This window comes from Choloepus didactylus, chromosome 1, assembly GCF_015220235.1.
Source record: "Choloepus didactylus isolate mChoDid1 chromosome 1, mChoDid1.pri, whole genome shotgun sequence".
NCBI classification, from domain to species: Eukaryota; Metazoa; Chordata; class Mammalia; order Pilosa; family Megalonychidae; genus Choloepus; species Choloepus didactylus.
Genome location: NC_051307.1, coordinates 158,463,681 through 158,479,534, shown reverse-complemented (window position 1 = coordinate 158,479,534; position 15,854 = coordinate 158,463,681). Strand labels below are relative to the sequence as shown.

At 41.0% G+C, this 15,854-nt stretch overlaps 1 protein-coding gene and 1 long non-coding RNA gene across 3 annotated transcripts; both read right to left on the bottom strand.

The window, feature by feature from the left end:
• Positions 1-538: 538 nt before the first annotated feature.
• Positions 539-7,575, bottom strand: LOC119540276. Its single transcript, XR_005218066.1, has 2 exons — positions 7,360-7,575; positions 539-1,787 (listed from the first exon to the last, which is right to left on the bottom strand). It is a non-coding gene; the product is annotated as an uncharacterized LOC119540276 (long non-coding RNA).
• A 1,383-nt stretch (positions 7,576-8,958) lies between these two features.
• LOC119540250 (nuclear receptor-binding factor 2) lies at positions 8,959-10,793 on the bottom strand. 2 transcript variants are annotated; one of them, XM_037844355.1, is made up of 2 exons: positions 10,603-10,793; positions 8,959-10,517 (listed from the first exon to the last, which is right to left on the bottom strand). In XM_037844355.1, the coding sequence occupies exons 1-2, from the start codon at positions 10,685-10,687 to the stop codon at positions 9,766-9,768; spliced, it is 837 nt and encodes a 278-aa protein (XP_037700283.1). In that variant the 5' UTR covers positions 10,688-10,793; the 3' UTR covers positions 8,959-9,765. The 2 variants fall into 2 exon arrangements, with proteins under 2 accessions (XP_037700283.1, XP_037700277.1); XM_037844349.1 differs by having other exon boundaries at positions 8,959-10,793.
• Between the last annotated feature and the right edge of the window lie 5,061 nt (positions 10,794-15,854).

The following is a 15,854-nucleotide window of genomic DNA, read 5'->3' as shown; positions in this document are numbered from 1 at the left end:
TTTCAAAATGGCTTTCTCCAAAATGTCTCTTGGCTTCTGTCTCTCTTAGCTTCTCTCTTGCAGCTCCTGTGTATTCTTTGTTTTCCAGAGTATTTCTCTCTAATCGTCTGGGGGGTCCTCTCTTAGCTTCTCTGGGGCAAACTCTGGGCTTCATCCCTTAGATTAGCATCTCCAAAAGTTCTTTCGCATCTCCCAGTGTCTCGAAGTGTCTGGGACTGTGTGGGCTATCAGCTCTATTTAGGACTCCAGTGATCTATTTAAGACCCACCCTGAATAGGTGGGGTCAAATCTCCATGGATATAGTCTAATCAAAAGGTCTCACCCACAGTTGGGTGGCTCACATCTCCATGGAAACAACCTAATCAAAATCTAATCTTCCCCCACAAGATTGCATTAAAGAACATAGTCTTTCCTGGGGCATATAACAGTTTCAAACTGGCACAGTCCCCAACTTGCAACTTGTCCTACAGAATTTGAACTTGCCGATCCTCTGGTCATGTAAGCCAATTCCTATAACAAATCTCTTAATATTTACTTATATATATATGTATATGTATATATATATATATATATATGCTGTTGGTTCTATTTCTCTGGAGAACCCTGTCTAATACAGCTTACTACTTAGACTTGGTAGAGAACAGCAAGTGGAACACCAATTGACTGTGACCTGAACTGCCATCATGAACTGGGTCCTTTATGATCCACCAAACTATAAAATAGGACATGTGCAGCAGTTGTATTACAAAACAGGAATGGTACAAGAGTTTGAGCCCAAGCAGGCCTGAAAGGCCCAAGTAAATTGCATGAGCAGGTGACTCAGACCCCCATGGTACCTGCTCCTACTGCTTCACCACTTCTCCCTCAGCCAACACCCAGGGCCTCATGGAGAGTTGCCTGTGACCAGATAACAGAGGAGGGAATTCAAGCCTGGTTTACAGACGATCTGCACATTCAGCAGTGGAAGTTGCTGTCCCACAGACAGTGGTGAAAGGAAATCCTTCTATTTGGCAGAACTTCAAGAAGCACATCTGGATCTACACATTCATAGATTATGGCTAATGGGTTAGATAGTCTGCCAGGACATGAGAAAACAAGATGATAAAATCAGTGACAAGGATTTCTGGGAGAGAGGCCTGCAGATGGAAGTCTCAGAATGGAGACAAAATGTGAGGATGCTCTTCATCATCAGGTGAACAAAAGATGTGTCTTGTGGATGTCAGTCAGCCTGTATTCCCATCTCGCTTGGTGGTTGTCTAGTGGGCCATGAACAATGTGACATGAAGGATGGAAGCTATGCATGAGAGCAGCACATGGATTTCCCTTACATACAGCTGATCTGGCTCCCACAACTGCTAAGTGTCCCACTTCCCAATGGCAGAGACCACCTGAAAGCAGGTTAATAATATTGAAATTTTTCCGTCACAGAGTGGGCAGAACTTTGTCTTCAAAGGATAGACACATGTATGCACACTGCTTTTCATCCCCTGACAGCATCACCATGCATGGACCAAATGCTTTAGGAACCTGTTCAACATTGGCTCCAACCAGGAAATAGTAATGGGAAGCTTGACCATGGGCTCAGGCCCATAATGTTCACATGCCCCATCATCCATATGTGTCTGGATTGAAGAAAATGTGGAATGACCTGATGAATGTTCAGTTGCAGTGCTAGCTGGGAGACCATTTCCTGTAAGGTTGGGTTGTTGACTGGTAAGATGCAGTAGATGCCTTAGAAGAGCAGCAAATATATGGTGTGGTCTCCTCCACAGCTAGAATGCAGGTTTCTGGAAAGTGAGAGGTAGAGGTGTGAATGACCCTTTTCCTTAATACATATAATAACCCACCCAAAGAATTTTCACTTCCTGCCTCCATAATCTTGGTGGCTTTGAAGATCCTAGTGCCTATGAGAGGAAACTTTCCATTATGGAACACAGTCAAGGTTATATGATTAATTGAAAGCAGAGACTTCTCCCTGGATATTTTGGGATCCCCACACCACTGATATAGTAATCATAAAGGAAAAGTTCGCTGTACTAACTAGTATGATTTCTCCCAATTACTGGGGGGAGGGAGGATTGGGTTGCTGCTACACAAAGAAGGCAAAAAGGACTGTATTTGGAACCCAAGGGATTGTCTGGGAGCTCCTCTTAATTCTCCCTTGACCATTAGTACTGGTCGGGGAAAACCATGGCAACTCCCAAGGACTCATATTCTATAGGTTTGGGTCTCCCAAACAAGTGAAGAACTCCATCATCCAAGGTACTGGCAGAGGTGTGAAACACGGAATGGATGGTTGAAAAGGACATCTTTGATTACCAACATGGGCCTCAGGACCAGCTGCAGAAATAGGGATGGTGGAAGCTAGGTTCTACTTTAATTCTATCGTTTGTCCACCCCAGCCCTCCTTGATACCGTATATGAAGAACTTGGTGGTGACTGTTATTTTAGGTTTCAGGAGGGAGTATTACCAAACTGACATCTCTCCATGACAATGCAGTACCTAATGGAATTATCTTTCTTTTTTTTTAAATGCAATTTTATTGAGACATAGTCACACAGCATATAATCCATCCAAAATCTACAATCAGTGGCTCACAGTATCATCATATAGTTGTGCATTCATCACCACAATCACTTTTAGAAGATTTGAATTAATCCCCCCAAAAATAAAAATAAAAAAGAACACCTAAAATATCCCATACCTCTTATCCCCCTATTTATTTATTTATTTATTTGTCTTTATTTTATTTCCCATCTGCCTATACACTGGATAAAGGGAGTGTCAGTCACAAGGTTTTCAAAATCAAATGGTCACCCCATAAAAGCTACATACTTATACAGTCACCAACAAGAATCAAGACTACTGGATTACAGTTTACCTGAAAGGATTTTGAGTGTCAGGGACATGAAGTTTCACCTGAAGGAAGAACAAGAATGGAGACTGTGGAGCAAAGGTGTGACTTGGGCTGGATATCTTCCATTTGTCCTTCCAGATCTACTCTCTACCCTCCTCCACCCTGTTCTCTGCCCTAGACATGCTGACTTGTATGGAATATATCAAAGTTTTCTCTGCTCTCTGATTTTGGGTTGAGTTTGACCAATGGATTACTCTGATGTTAACAGGGCATAAGAATACTCATGTACGATTGGGAGAACATATTTAGTGAAGTTTATTCAGGGTTGAGTTTTTGTATAATAGGTTCAGTGATATGCTGGAGCTGGCTTTTACAGGCTCCCAAGAGCTAACTGTGTGCATCTCTTCCAACCCCAAAAGCACTCTGCTGAATAGGTTCAATAAAAAGAGAAAGAGAAAAACAAATGATGATATTGGGAAGAGAGTAACTAATATATTTTTAGAAAATTTTTAAAAACATGAAATATAAGTGGGCTGATGAATTAGAAGAGTGTAGAGAAACTCAATGAGGTGTAGTGGGCATAGTGAAAAAGTCATCTGCATTTATATCATTCAAAAACAGGCAAAACAAAGTATTCTATGGTTTAAAGACACCAACATGTGTTCAAAAAATGTTGAAAGGTAAGGGATTGATAGACACAAAACCCATGCGTGGTCACCTCTGGTGCTGTGGAGAGGGAGAGGCTGTCGAGAAGGGTACACACAAGGCTCCTAACGAAATGATGCTGTTCTGTTTCTTAACTGTGGTGGGAACTGGGTGTTCATTTTATCATTCTTCTTTAAGCTGTGCAAGTATGTTTTATACACTTCTGGGTCAGTTTGATATACCTCAATTCCTAAAGTTGATTTAAACAATGGTTTTAGGCTTTTATAGAGATCCAAGTGTTTTACTTGAGAAGGAATATCATGGAATGGTTAAGAATATGGGCTTTGGTTTCTGACTCAAGATCCAAACCTGAATCTCCAATATTAGTTATGTGACATTGGACAAAGTAATTTCATTTCACAGATATCTGTTTAGTACCTACCATATTCCCGACACCAATCGATATATTGGGGGTACATTGGTTCAGAGACAAGCACAATCGGTTTCCTTTTGTTATGGATCTTAAACACTGGCCTCTCTAAACCTCAATTCTTCATTAGGAACATGGATTTTGTGAAGCTTAAATTATTTAATTATGAAGTGATTTGCATAGAGCCTGATACTTGGGAAATGCTCTGTCAATGGTGGCTACTTTTATTATTAATGTGTATGAGAAATAAAATGATTCTTCATGTATCTAGTAACACTGAGAAATAAGATGGTCCATGCAGATGAATTTTTCCAGAACTTAATCCCTCATTGTCTGAGATGTTTTTAAACTGAAGAAAAACATATGTTTAGTAAGTGCACAAATACTAAACAAACGGCTCGACTATTTTTTATAGTGGTATATACCCCTATAATCATCACCTAGATCAAGATATAGAATGTTTCTAGCACCCCACAGAAATGCCTCAAACTTTTTGGGTTTAAACATTTTTATGGCTATGTTTCTGAAAACTTTGACATGCTTTTCTGTCTTCAGGAAGGGAAGACTAGAGTTGTAATTTAAATAATGGCCATGGCCAACGGGTGATATAATTTACCGTCTTTCTTTCTTCTTCTCCTCCTCCTCCTCCTCCTTCTTATTCTTTCACCTTCTGTATCTCTTTTAGATACAGAAGCATAACATGACCCTGTTCTCACTGTACAAATTTGATTAAGTTTGTGTCTGATTTTTGGTAGAGCTTTCTGTTTCTTTTCTGGCTAACATCAGGCCTTTTTCTTAAAGGTCCAAACTTTCTTCATGCATGTTGTTTTTAGTTTGTTATGAAGTCATATGGAAGGAACCAATAAACTATATGTTAAATAAGAATCAGCATGGTGCTAAAGGCCAATAAGCCCAAAGAAGGATTTTTTAGTGCCAAGACCCTGGGACAGCTGTATCACGGGTTCAGTGGTACTTTTTGTTTTTAACTAATTTTTTTTTCTTTTCTGTGAGTTTCACAGACTTTGGACCCAAACAGAGTGCCCTTATATACTGATTTACTTATCCTTGTAGCATCCTTGCAAGACTGGTAGTAATTTGATTCCTTGTCATAGACGGGGAATGAGACACAATGTGTAAAGGCTGGCTTCACAGCAAGGCAGCATTCTTAGTCCAAGGTCTTTCTCCCCCCAGCTGGGAACTTGAGGTTTCAGAACTCTCATTTCACTACTGCAGGAACCAAGTAAATTTGAGAGTTGGCAATTATTGTGCGACAGCCAGCTAATCCCAGCAATTATTTCCCTAGAGTGGACTTTGGTCCAGTAGAGATTCTCCAGGTGACTCCTTGATCTTGATTCACTTCCTTCTGTTTTGTTCATGGGTAATTCTAGACTTCAGATCACATTAGGGAATGAATTATTGGGGTTGGAGGCAGTTTGAATGCAGTGCTAATTCAGGGGTGGGTGCAACTGTCCACCTGTACCCCCAAGGCCATTCGTGGAGACTTGGCCCAGCAGGTTCATTTTATTCTTGAATAGAGTCTGAATGAATAAAGGCTTATTGAGATTAGACCTTTGGGAGCATATGGATCTCACACTCACTCATTCACTCACTCATTCATTCAACATGCATTCACTGACAGTTTGCTATGTGCCGGGCTCTGGGCTGGGGCTGTGTGTAACTCCCAAGAACAACTGAACACTCCCCTCCTGCTGCCTCTGGATGGATTGGCTTTCTTGGCTTGGGTTCATTTCTCTTTTCCCAGAGGCCCATCATCCCATGCACCATGGGCCCAGTTTAATCTTGGCTTGGAAATAAGCTTGTTTTTCTCCCCACTTACGTACGGGCTTTCCACAGGAGGGAGGTGGCAGTGCACGGTGGGTCATAAGGGAGAGATCATCTCGCTGCCTAAGATGGCATTTTTCCCCCTCTGCAGACTCCAAGAGTCCCACTTGGACTCCAGAGTCCCATCGAGGGCATGACAGCAATGTTTATGTGCAATTCTAATGCTGGTTTTAGCAACATAAGTGCTTTTTAATGCATAGCATTACAGCAAGTGGGCCCTATTCTCTCAGCCTCTGAATAGCTGTCTAGAGGGGCGTAATTCCCAGCTCTGCCTCCAAGCACAGTCATTTACAAGCTCAGGTACATGTTCACGTCAAGTGTGGTGAAAGCCAGGATGGAGATGGGCTGAGTTTAAAGTAATTTGGCAAGTCTTTATTCCCTGCATAATCACTCAGTTCCCTCGGCTGCGGGACCAGAGCTTCCTGTTCACATATTTCAAAGGGAGTCTGGGAATTTGGGGAGACCAGCTGCAGAAGCAGAATTCCTTCCTTCCGTCCCTCTCTCCCCAAGATTCCCTCACTGAACTCTTGTCAGCTGCCCTTGAGAGCTCCACTTAAATTGATTCCCAATCCAAATCTGTCTGCTACTCTCCATCTCCACAGCCTCTGCCCTTTCCCAAATCCTGCAAGAATTCCCTGAATTTCTTGTCCCACTTTTGCCTCCCCTATCTGTCCCCTGCCCCAATCTAGCATCTATCCAGCAACCAGACAGATTATTTTTAAGTGTATATCAGATCCTATTACTGCTCTGCTCTACCTAAAACCATCCATGGCCTCCCCATCAAACTTATGCCTACCTCATATACTTTACCACCTGCTGTCTTCTCCTTGCTCACTGCAATCCAGTCACACTGGCCTCCTGACTATTCCTCAAACACTCCAGGCTGTTCCTACCTCAGGGCCTTTGCACATTCTGCCATATCTGCCTTTCCCTTCTACCTTTTCATTGGTCAGGTCTGAGTTCATACCTCACTTCTCTAGAGAGCTTCCCTAATCACCTAGTCCAAACAATCGTCCCTTAATCTCTAGCTCATTGTATTTTATTTTCTTCAAGTACTCAATATTGTAGGAAATAATCTTATTTATTTGATTGTTAAGGTGTTTTCTGTCTCTCCTACTAGAATATAAAATCTATGAGGGTTGGTATCTTGACTGCTATGATTACCACTGCCTGGCACACACTAGGTATTCAGTAAATGCTTATTGAATTAATACACTTTCTTGCTAAAATATTAACTAATGGAAGTTGTTTTATTATTACTGCTATTATAATTAATACTGTTGTAAAGAAAAAGGCTGCTCCCTTTTTCTACATGTCACTTTAGGACAAATGAAATTGGGCCAGCATGATTTAGTTTTTCTCTTTATAATTTTATTTGTTTATTTTTAATCAAATTTATACATGCCCAAAGTTTAAACTGCCTTCTACAGGCAACCACTTTCTCCTGTTTTAGCTGATTATTTTAGGATTTGACTCTCTGCTTCTAAATAATATGTCTGTATTGTTAGTTGTTTTAGTTTCCTTGTTACTGCAGCTAATACCATGCAATGAGTTGGCTTAAACTACAAGAATCTATTAACTCACAGTTTTGAGGCTAGGAGAAGTCCAAATCAATGCATCATCAAGGTGATGCTTTCTTCTCAAAGACTGGCATTCTGGGGTTGGCTGCTGGTGATTCTTGGTCCCAGGCTCCTATGTCACATGCAGTGCACATGGTGGTCTCTCCTGGCTTCGCCCTTCTCTTCCAGATTTTGTTGACTTTCTGCTTCTTGCTTCCCATGGCTTTCTATCTGTCTGAATTTCATTCTGCTTATAAAGGACACAATTAATAGGATTAAGACCCGTCCTGATTCAGTTGGGCCACACCTTAACTGAAGTAACCTCATCAAAAGGTCCTACTTACAATGGGTCCTCATCCATAGGAATGGATTGGATTTAAGAACATGTTTTTCTGAGGTACTTAGCTGCAAATCACCACACTAATTAATGATTTTTCAGTTTTAGGCATTACTTGTTGACTTCCCCCTAACAAAGATGAGGATTTATTGACCTCTTTTTAGAAGAAATGGGGATTTCAGTCTCTTTCCTACTCCCTGCCCAACCATACACATGTACCCTTCCCACCCTGAACCTCTCACTAGAGTTAATCTTAATTTTGGTTAGATTAATAGCTATGTTTACATTATTATAACCATTTAAACACTGTCACAACAAAGCCATATAGTAAAATATGAATATTTTTCCTTTCCTGCACAACCTTTTGTCGCCAAGTCTGCACCCAGATTTTCCTGTCTAAGATGCATTTGTCTCCATGGGGATCTTTACCAGAAAACTGAAGAGTCAGCTTCCCACTTCAGAACCATAATCCAGCTCAGAGGATCCTTCTTTGGTAAACAGAAACTGAGAATTCTTCTCAAATCAGTTTTCTGTACCTTAATTTGTTGGCTCATCCAAATCACTGAAACTTGGGAAATTGGGTGTGTTCTTTTGGAAGCGCATCCGATTGGCTGTCCCATGTATCCAAACTATGATATCACCAAACATCATCCCTCTCTTGGGGTCTCTTCTCTGTGGTAACCTGCGCTTGTAGCAGACATTGACAATTGGAAACCCAGAAATAGAGCTTCCCTGCACAGATTTGTGGATGGTCCTAGGTTAAGCTGATGCATGTTCTTTAGTAGGAGTCTCTGGGGTAGATACTTTCTTAAGAAGAAATTACTCTAGAACAGCTCTTGCTCATCCCTTGGAATGTCAGTGGTGCCTTAAAACCAAGAAGAGCTCAAGCAGAGAGGAACATCTAATCCTTCCCAGTCTGCCCAACCATGGCAAATTCTTGGATGACCTCAAACCCTTTGGGGGGCCATACTGGATGTACACACATACTGGGAGGAATTTAAAATCCCTTTCTTGTTGATCTACATGCTGCTAAACTGCTTGCTTCTACAAAGGTGGAAGCATTTTTACTTTTAAGATTCATCTTGATTCCTCAGGATTTACATGCTGAGCTACTTGAAGCTGAAGAAAGCCAGAATTTGTATGGACTTCATGCCTCCACCCAGGTTGGAATTTACAGTGTTATAAAGGCTTTTCATGGTCGTTGTGAAGTTTTTTTTTTTTTTTTTTTTTTTTTTGAAGCTATACAAAACTTGCTTTTTAATACCAATCACATTCAACAAGGGTATAAAACACAATTACTTTATTGATTTCTTACAATCAAATAGTGCCAACTAGCATTACTTTCACTCATGCATCATTAAAAACAGAAGGATATTTCCTTGGTATTTTCAAATGATGCGTTATAAAATAAAAAAAAGTTAGAACTTAAAATGCACCCTGATTAATTATGTAAACTGATAATTTTTTAAAAAAGCATAACTAAGAATTTGGTTCCTTTTTTCATAAAATGGAAATTTAAATATTTCTCCTGATAGTCTTGAGGTTATCATTATGTTATGAGTAGTGCAAAGTGTGGCACATATAGTTTCATCTAGAAAGGTATGTACCTCACACACCTTTTTTAAACAAAGAAAATGTGCATAACAAAATGCATACAGTCAATGCATGACAAAAAGCATGTTTCAAATACAAGGCAGCCCCTCAGGCTATCATATTATTTAGGGCATTATCATTTATGGCATTATAGATTAACTACACATAACATACTTTTATACATTTTAACCCTGAAGATAAGAAAAGTACTTGTTGCTTGAAAAAATTATTCCAGGTAGCCATTTGGTTTGTATCAGGAGAAAGTGAGCCTCCAAGAGTTAGTGTCTCCCCAGTCCAGAATCATTAGCTGTAATTCAGATATGCAACATGTTTCACAGTGACTGTTTTCCAAGTCCTGGCAACGCCTCTTCTCCTACAGTATGCCAGATGATGGTGCATCTCTGAGATCACCCTGGCATGTGGTTTTCCCTTTTTTGTTTGTTTGTTTTGCTGGATTAATGGTATTATTTCCTCTTCTCACCTCTTCTATGGCCTTCCATTTTAATTATTCATAAGTCCTTTGAGCATGTCCTCAGAGAGCTCCATAAGGGGAAGTTCTGGAGATGGAAAATCCAAGGGAGGAAGATTGGGTATTGGAATGTCCTTGGCTTTCCCAGTATTTGCTGCAAATTTCTGCCAGGTTGAAGAGGCTGTAGCAGTTTCTGAATGTGGTGGCAAGCTCCAAAGCTCTGATTTTTCTACAAAATCAGTATCTACATCAAGCTCCTTGTCTACTGGACCTTTTAGAAGTCTGGCCCTTTCAACTTTTAACTGTTTATTTTCTTTCCTTAATCTTTCATTCTCAGCCACAAGGAATTCCACATGCCTCTTCAAATCTGCAATTTTGGTTGCCTGCTCCTCTATAATCGTTTTATCATCTTTTGGGGCTTTGCTTCCAATGCATGCCTCTGTTGGCTCACTCTTTTGCTGAAGTAAAAATAGTAGTGTGTCTGGATCCCTGTCAAAGACTCCCTGAATTTCAGGCAGATGCTTCTCTGTGGAAGGGCTGTACTTCTGAGTAAGAAGGGGACTCTGACCCTCTGCATCCTCAGCAGAGGGTTTGTGAGATGCCTGAAGATGGGTAGCTACATCCTTGTCTGTGTTCTGCTGGGCTTTCAATCTTTCCTCACGCTTTGCCCTTTTCCACCTCTCCTGGATGAGGAGGAGCTGTTTCATGTGGCTATCCCTTTGCAATTCCAGTGATAAATGAGCCTGCTCAGACTGGGTCAGCTTCATGGCTTCAGAAAGATATGCTGCAGCTTTCTTGTGACAAGAAATAGCCTCTTCGTATTTCCCTGTAGCTAATAAACGGTCTGCTCTTCTGCTCTGTTGATGAGCCAAGTTGAGAGGTCCTTCCATTACTTCCATAGACCCCGGGGCAAGCGGCGGCCTGAGGAAGGGGAGTGGCGGCGCCCGGGCACATGGAGGGGAGCAGCAGGGGAACGCTAATCGGCAGCGGCGGCGGCGGCGCTGGCGGTAGCCCCTCTCTGCGCCCCGGGAGCCAGCGGTGGGTTCAGACCCAGCAACAGCCGCAACCGTGAAGTTTTAAAAAGTGTTAAATTTTAAGTTCAACAACCCAGTTGTAGGTTGATAGAGTCACCCTATATGTATTCTCATAATGAACAATGAATTTTCTTCTGGAAATGGATAGAAGCTTATTTCTTCTGAGTACAGATTCATCTTTTTTTTCCTAAGGAAGCCATTTTTCATTTGTTATAGGATATGAAAATTTTAAAAAGTGTCTATAGTTGTATAGCATGGCTGTCTTAATCACAAATTAACTTCAAAATGCTATTTACAGCTAGTTTTTCTCATATCTCAGCTTAAGTTTTTTTTTTTAATTAGTTGCTTTATTTTAACAATATAATGCATGCACACTGTTAAAAATATATATTTTATCAAAAAGGAGGAAAAATGGCCCTTTATCCTAGCCCTTCCCACCCCATTCTTATTCCACATATGCAGCAGTTTTAACTGCTTTAAGCATTTCCTTTTGCTGGTTACTTCTACTTTTCCGGATAATGTGATTCTGCTACTATTTCTTGATTTATCCACTGTTGACCTTGTCTATTGATTATGGTGTAAAGATGAATGGATATTTAACTCTCTTAAACTGCTGCCTCCCACCTGTCCACATCCTCCTAATGTAGTTATCTCACTATTTTTGTCAAATCAATAATCGGTTGTTTACATCATTATGACACATAAATGTGCTCTCTGCAAAGCAAAGGAGTGCACCATAACTACATTTACTCTTTTGTACATTTTTGTTGTTTTGTCTGGAGTCTTTAATTGCCTTTTTAATTTCCTGCTGCCTTTTGGTCAACAGCCTACCCTTAATAATTCCCAAATGTTTCAGCACATCCAGCATTGGATTGAGTCCTCCTTTTTCCTGAAGATACCCTTCTCACCAATGTTCACCAGTTGCTCTCTGGCCCTGCTGCCTGGGGCTCTCGAGGAACTTTCCTCCACTGTTCTGCTGGGCTGAGTCTACTTTTTCCAGCATCCTCTTACTTCTTCAGTTTTGACTCTCACTCTAGGTTCTACTCAAGATATCCTAAGAAGAGAAGCTATCAGTATCTTTCCAAGTATGAGAATGTCTTCATTTTCTCCTCACATTTGATTAATAGTTTGGTTGAATGTAGAATTTTAGGTCGAAATCATTTTCCCTCACAATTCTGAAGACACTGCACCATTGTCATCTAGTATACACTTTTACTTTTGAGAAGTTTGATGCCCTTCTGATCCTCATTCCTTTGTAGATCGTCTTTTTTCTTTCTGCTCTAGAAGATTTTAGGACTTTGATCCTTGGGTTCTGAAATTTTATGATAATAAGCCTTGATGTAATAAGCTGTTTAAAATTCGTTATTTTGACTACTTAGTGGGATTTTATATAAATGCCTCTACTTTTATCCTTCAGCTCTGAAATATTTTCTTGTAGTTTTGGAATAATTTTCTCCCCTCTATTCTGCCTGAGTTCCATTTCATATTGATCAGATGTTGGGCCTACTGGATTATTTCTCTCTTATTTTTAATCTCATTGTCTTTCTGCTCTCCTTTCTAGGATATTTCTCCACTTCATTTTCTAACACAACTGTCGAATTTTTTATTTTGACAATAATGATTTTAATTTCCAAGAGCTCAGTCCTGGTTTTCTAGAGTCCTTTTTATTTATTGTTCTCTTCTCTTAATTATTTCAGAATGTCAATGAAAATACCAATTTGGGCACCCATTTATTTTTTGCTTTTTTAAAATTTTGGTTTTCTTTTCCAATTCCCTAAGTTATCCTCAATTGCTCCAGATTACATTAGTTCATTTTTTCCCTCTTGGAAGCTTTCTTCATATTTAAGAGGCAGTAAGAGTTGATTGGAGGCTGAGGGCTTGCTACTTGGTGGGCCGTGCTTTAGGCTGAGCAGGCAGGGTCACTAAGAGGCACTTTCACTATGTGGGACCATCCTGAGAGAAAGCTCTGATCTGTGCAATGGGGTAGTGCCTGGTTGCTGATTTTCTGCAAGTGAGGTGGTAGATGTTGGGTGACTGGGGTTGACTGTTACATGCTTATCCTCTGGGTTAATTCTCTGTCTTTGGCCCATGCCTCACCCCAAATGAGCTACCTCCAAGTTCCTCTCTGTGGTTCCGAGGGCAAATTGGCTCTCTATCACATCAGGCTGTACTTCTCAGCCTGCTTCACTATTTCCCTTCCTGCATCTAAAATGTATTCAAACCTCATGTCGCTGAAGTCTTCTCTACCAATCTTTGTACATGTGGACTTACATATATTTATTCCTTTCATGGCATCTTAGGGAGAGTATGTAATTCTTTACCTTTACTTGTTCATCTTTAATCAAAAGTCAGCTTGAGTTATTAGTGTTTTAAAAGAACACAGTAAAAAAAATATGTGCAGCAATTATGAAGAACCTACAAAAGATTTGCACAAACTGTATTCAAACTATGTTCCCATAGAATCCTGGTATTCTACAGTCAGTGCTGATGTGTCTTTCCATGAAAACTGAATGACCTCAGCCTTCTCCATTTGTAGATTTTAAAAAGCAACTCATGAGTGGAATATTCTCAATTTTGAATTTTCCTCCCACCTATTTTTCTTCAACGCCTGACACCTACTGCCACTTACATATCCCGAAATCCAAAAGACAGTCTCTTATTTACTGGAAGAATAGATAAATAGAATTATTTCAAGTTGAAAATATCCATCCCTCTTGTTGTTCTACAAAAGCCAGGATGTCCCCAAATTTCCTCTCTTTCATTTGCTTGAAAAATGTAATACTCAGTTGTTAGTCAAATGAGTAAATAAAATAGCAGGCTTGTTTGAAGAGTTATTGTAAAACTATGAACTACTTTATTGACTTGATCAGAAAATGCAAATAACATCTCAGCTATTGAGAAGCGCTGGGTGTTTGGAAGAAGCAGGCTCATGGAGCTGGGAAGTGAGAGTCTGACCACTGAACAAAGGTGGCCTGATTTTCCTGTCCACATCCTGCCAGGCATCCTGAGCCTTGACTGGAGGACAGACCCTCTTCCTGGCCTCCCCTCTGATCAGTTTGACCCTGCTGTTTTCAGGTCATCCTCACTCTGGCTTAAAACCAGCTATTGATATGGATCGTCTTTTTGAATCTTCACACTACCACCACTGTTCCCATTTTACAGATGAGAAAACTGAGGCTTGGGGTTGTTAAGTTATTTGCCCAAAGCCACACAGGCAGTAAATGGCAGGGCCAAAAGGCAAACCCAGGCAGCCTGGTTCTAAAACCTAGTCTTGAAACCTTTAGGTTATATCTCCCCCTTTTGCAATTTAGAATTCTTTCATTTCAGGCCCCCTGGCCTCTGTACCATTAACAGATGTTAAAAATGAAAACAGAAACAAAACCAAAAAACCGCTGGAGAAGCAATTGTCACAAGACCCCAATTTTCCTTGTAGTGTCACATTAGTATCTGGTGTTAACAAAACAGAATTGCTGAGGGGAGGGAGCCCAGATGCAGCCAAGCAGATCTTCATGGTGATCTTCACGGGACAGTCCTCCCGGGCCCTAAGAGGATGGAGCTTCCTGGGGCTACCCATCAGGTCTGTCTGAGTCATACTCCTGTGATAGGATCTGTGGGGCCAGACAGAGGCTCACTCTCCCAGGGCTGGTGTGAAGGGCAGAAAAGTCTTTTCACAGAGTCTGGAGAGAAAGCCAGTCACTCTCCAGGCTCCTTCTCAGGTGCCTTTTTCTCTGCCATTAAATGTGTTTGCCCCTAGGGCACTGACTGCTTTTAATTTCACCCCACATTCCTCTCTGGGTGGTCTCCTCCATCCCAGGGATTCAACTACCAACCATACACAAAAGACCCCCAAAGCTCTCTCTCCAGCCCAGACCTCTCTCCTGAGTTACAGAACTCTACGTCTACATGCCCAAGGGACACTGCAGCCTAGACGTCCCACAAGCCCTGCACAAACTCCTCCTCCTCTGTGTCCTCAGTAATAGACACCCCCTCTACACAAGCCTAGGACTCATCAGAACCCATGCAGTCACCGAGTGTTTTCACTTGTCTCTGCCCCCTCTTCTTTGTCACCCCTGGCTGTTTGCTTCTTTCCTGGACCCCCAGCCTCCCCACTGGCCTTCCTCCCTCTGGCCTGGCCTCAGTCCCACTCCAGGCCACTCCATCTCAGGTGTCCATTTCTTTTATAACCCTCACTGGCTCACTGGGGCTTTCTCCAAACTGATGAAGGCAGGATAATCTAGTTAGGTAACGGGAGAATATATTAGAGCCTTTATTTAGATATCTTGATAGGTAAAATTCAATATAGGTTAGTGATTAAAAATCTATATTTAATTTTAATAAGAAATATGGGAAATAAATTAGCCTTTACTGTATTTAATGTCTGTATTGACACTGGGTCCACTTGTCGTATAGGTTCCCATGGCTCCGTGATGAAAGGGATTGAGTGCCCTGTGGGGGTCGATGGAGGTGCCCTCAGTTACTGGACACTTCAGCCTGGTGTGTTAGGAGTGTGCATGTGCCCAGTTACATAGAAGCATGGACAAGACCATAGTTAATAGCAGTGCATAGACTTAATATAGTATTTCATAAAATTTCATTGAACTTGAAATATGTTTATTGAGGTTTTTAATATATAATTAGAGATTATCATTTATAAATAATGAACAAACATCTGGGGGGTTCAGGCACAAATTTTTCTTACTGATAGGCAGATGAAATAAAGGAAGTAGCCAGCTCTCAGCTCAGCTGAATTAGGTTTACTTTCTTAACAAGAAATCCAGTGCCTTCTCTCTTATGGCAATCCTGGCCTACCCCTTTAGCTCTAGTAGTCCCGTTGCTCCTGAGTTTCACACCACATGCGCACACACACACACGCAGTGTCACACAAATGTCCACCATGCTGCTATGTGGCTCTAGTTCTCTAAACATGTTGCCCCCTAACCCTGCACATCCACCTTCTTTCTTCACTCCTGACATGTACTCTTATTTCATGACCAGCTATGCTTCCAAATTCTTTTAATTAAGGAGCTAGAAAAATATTTATCAAAACCTGCCTAAGATATCACAAACATACACACAAAATACAGACT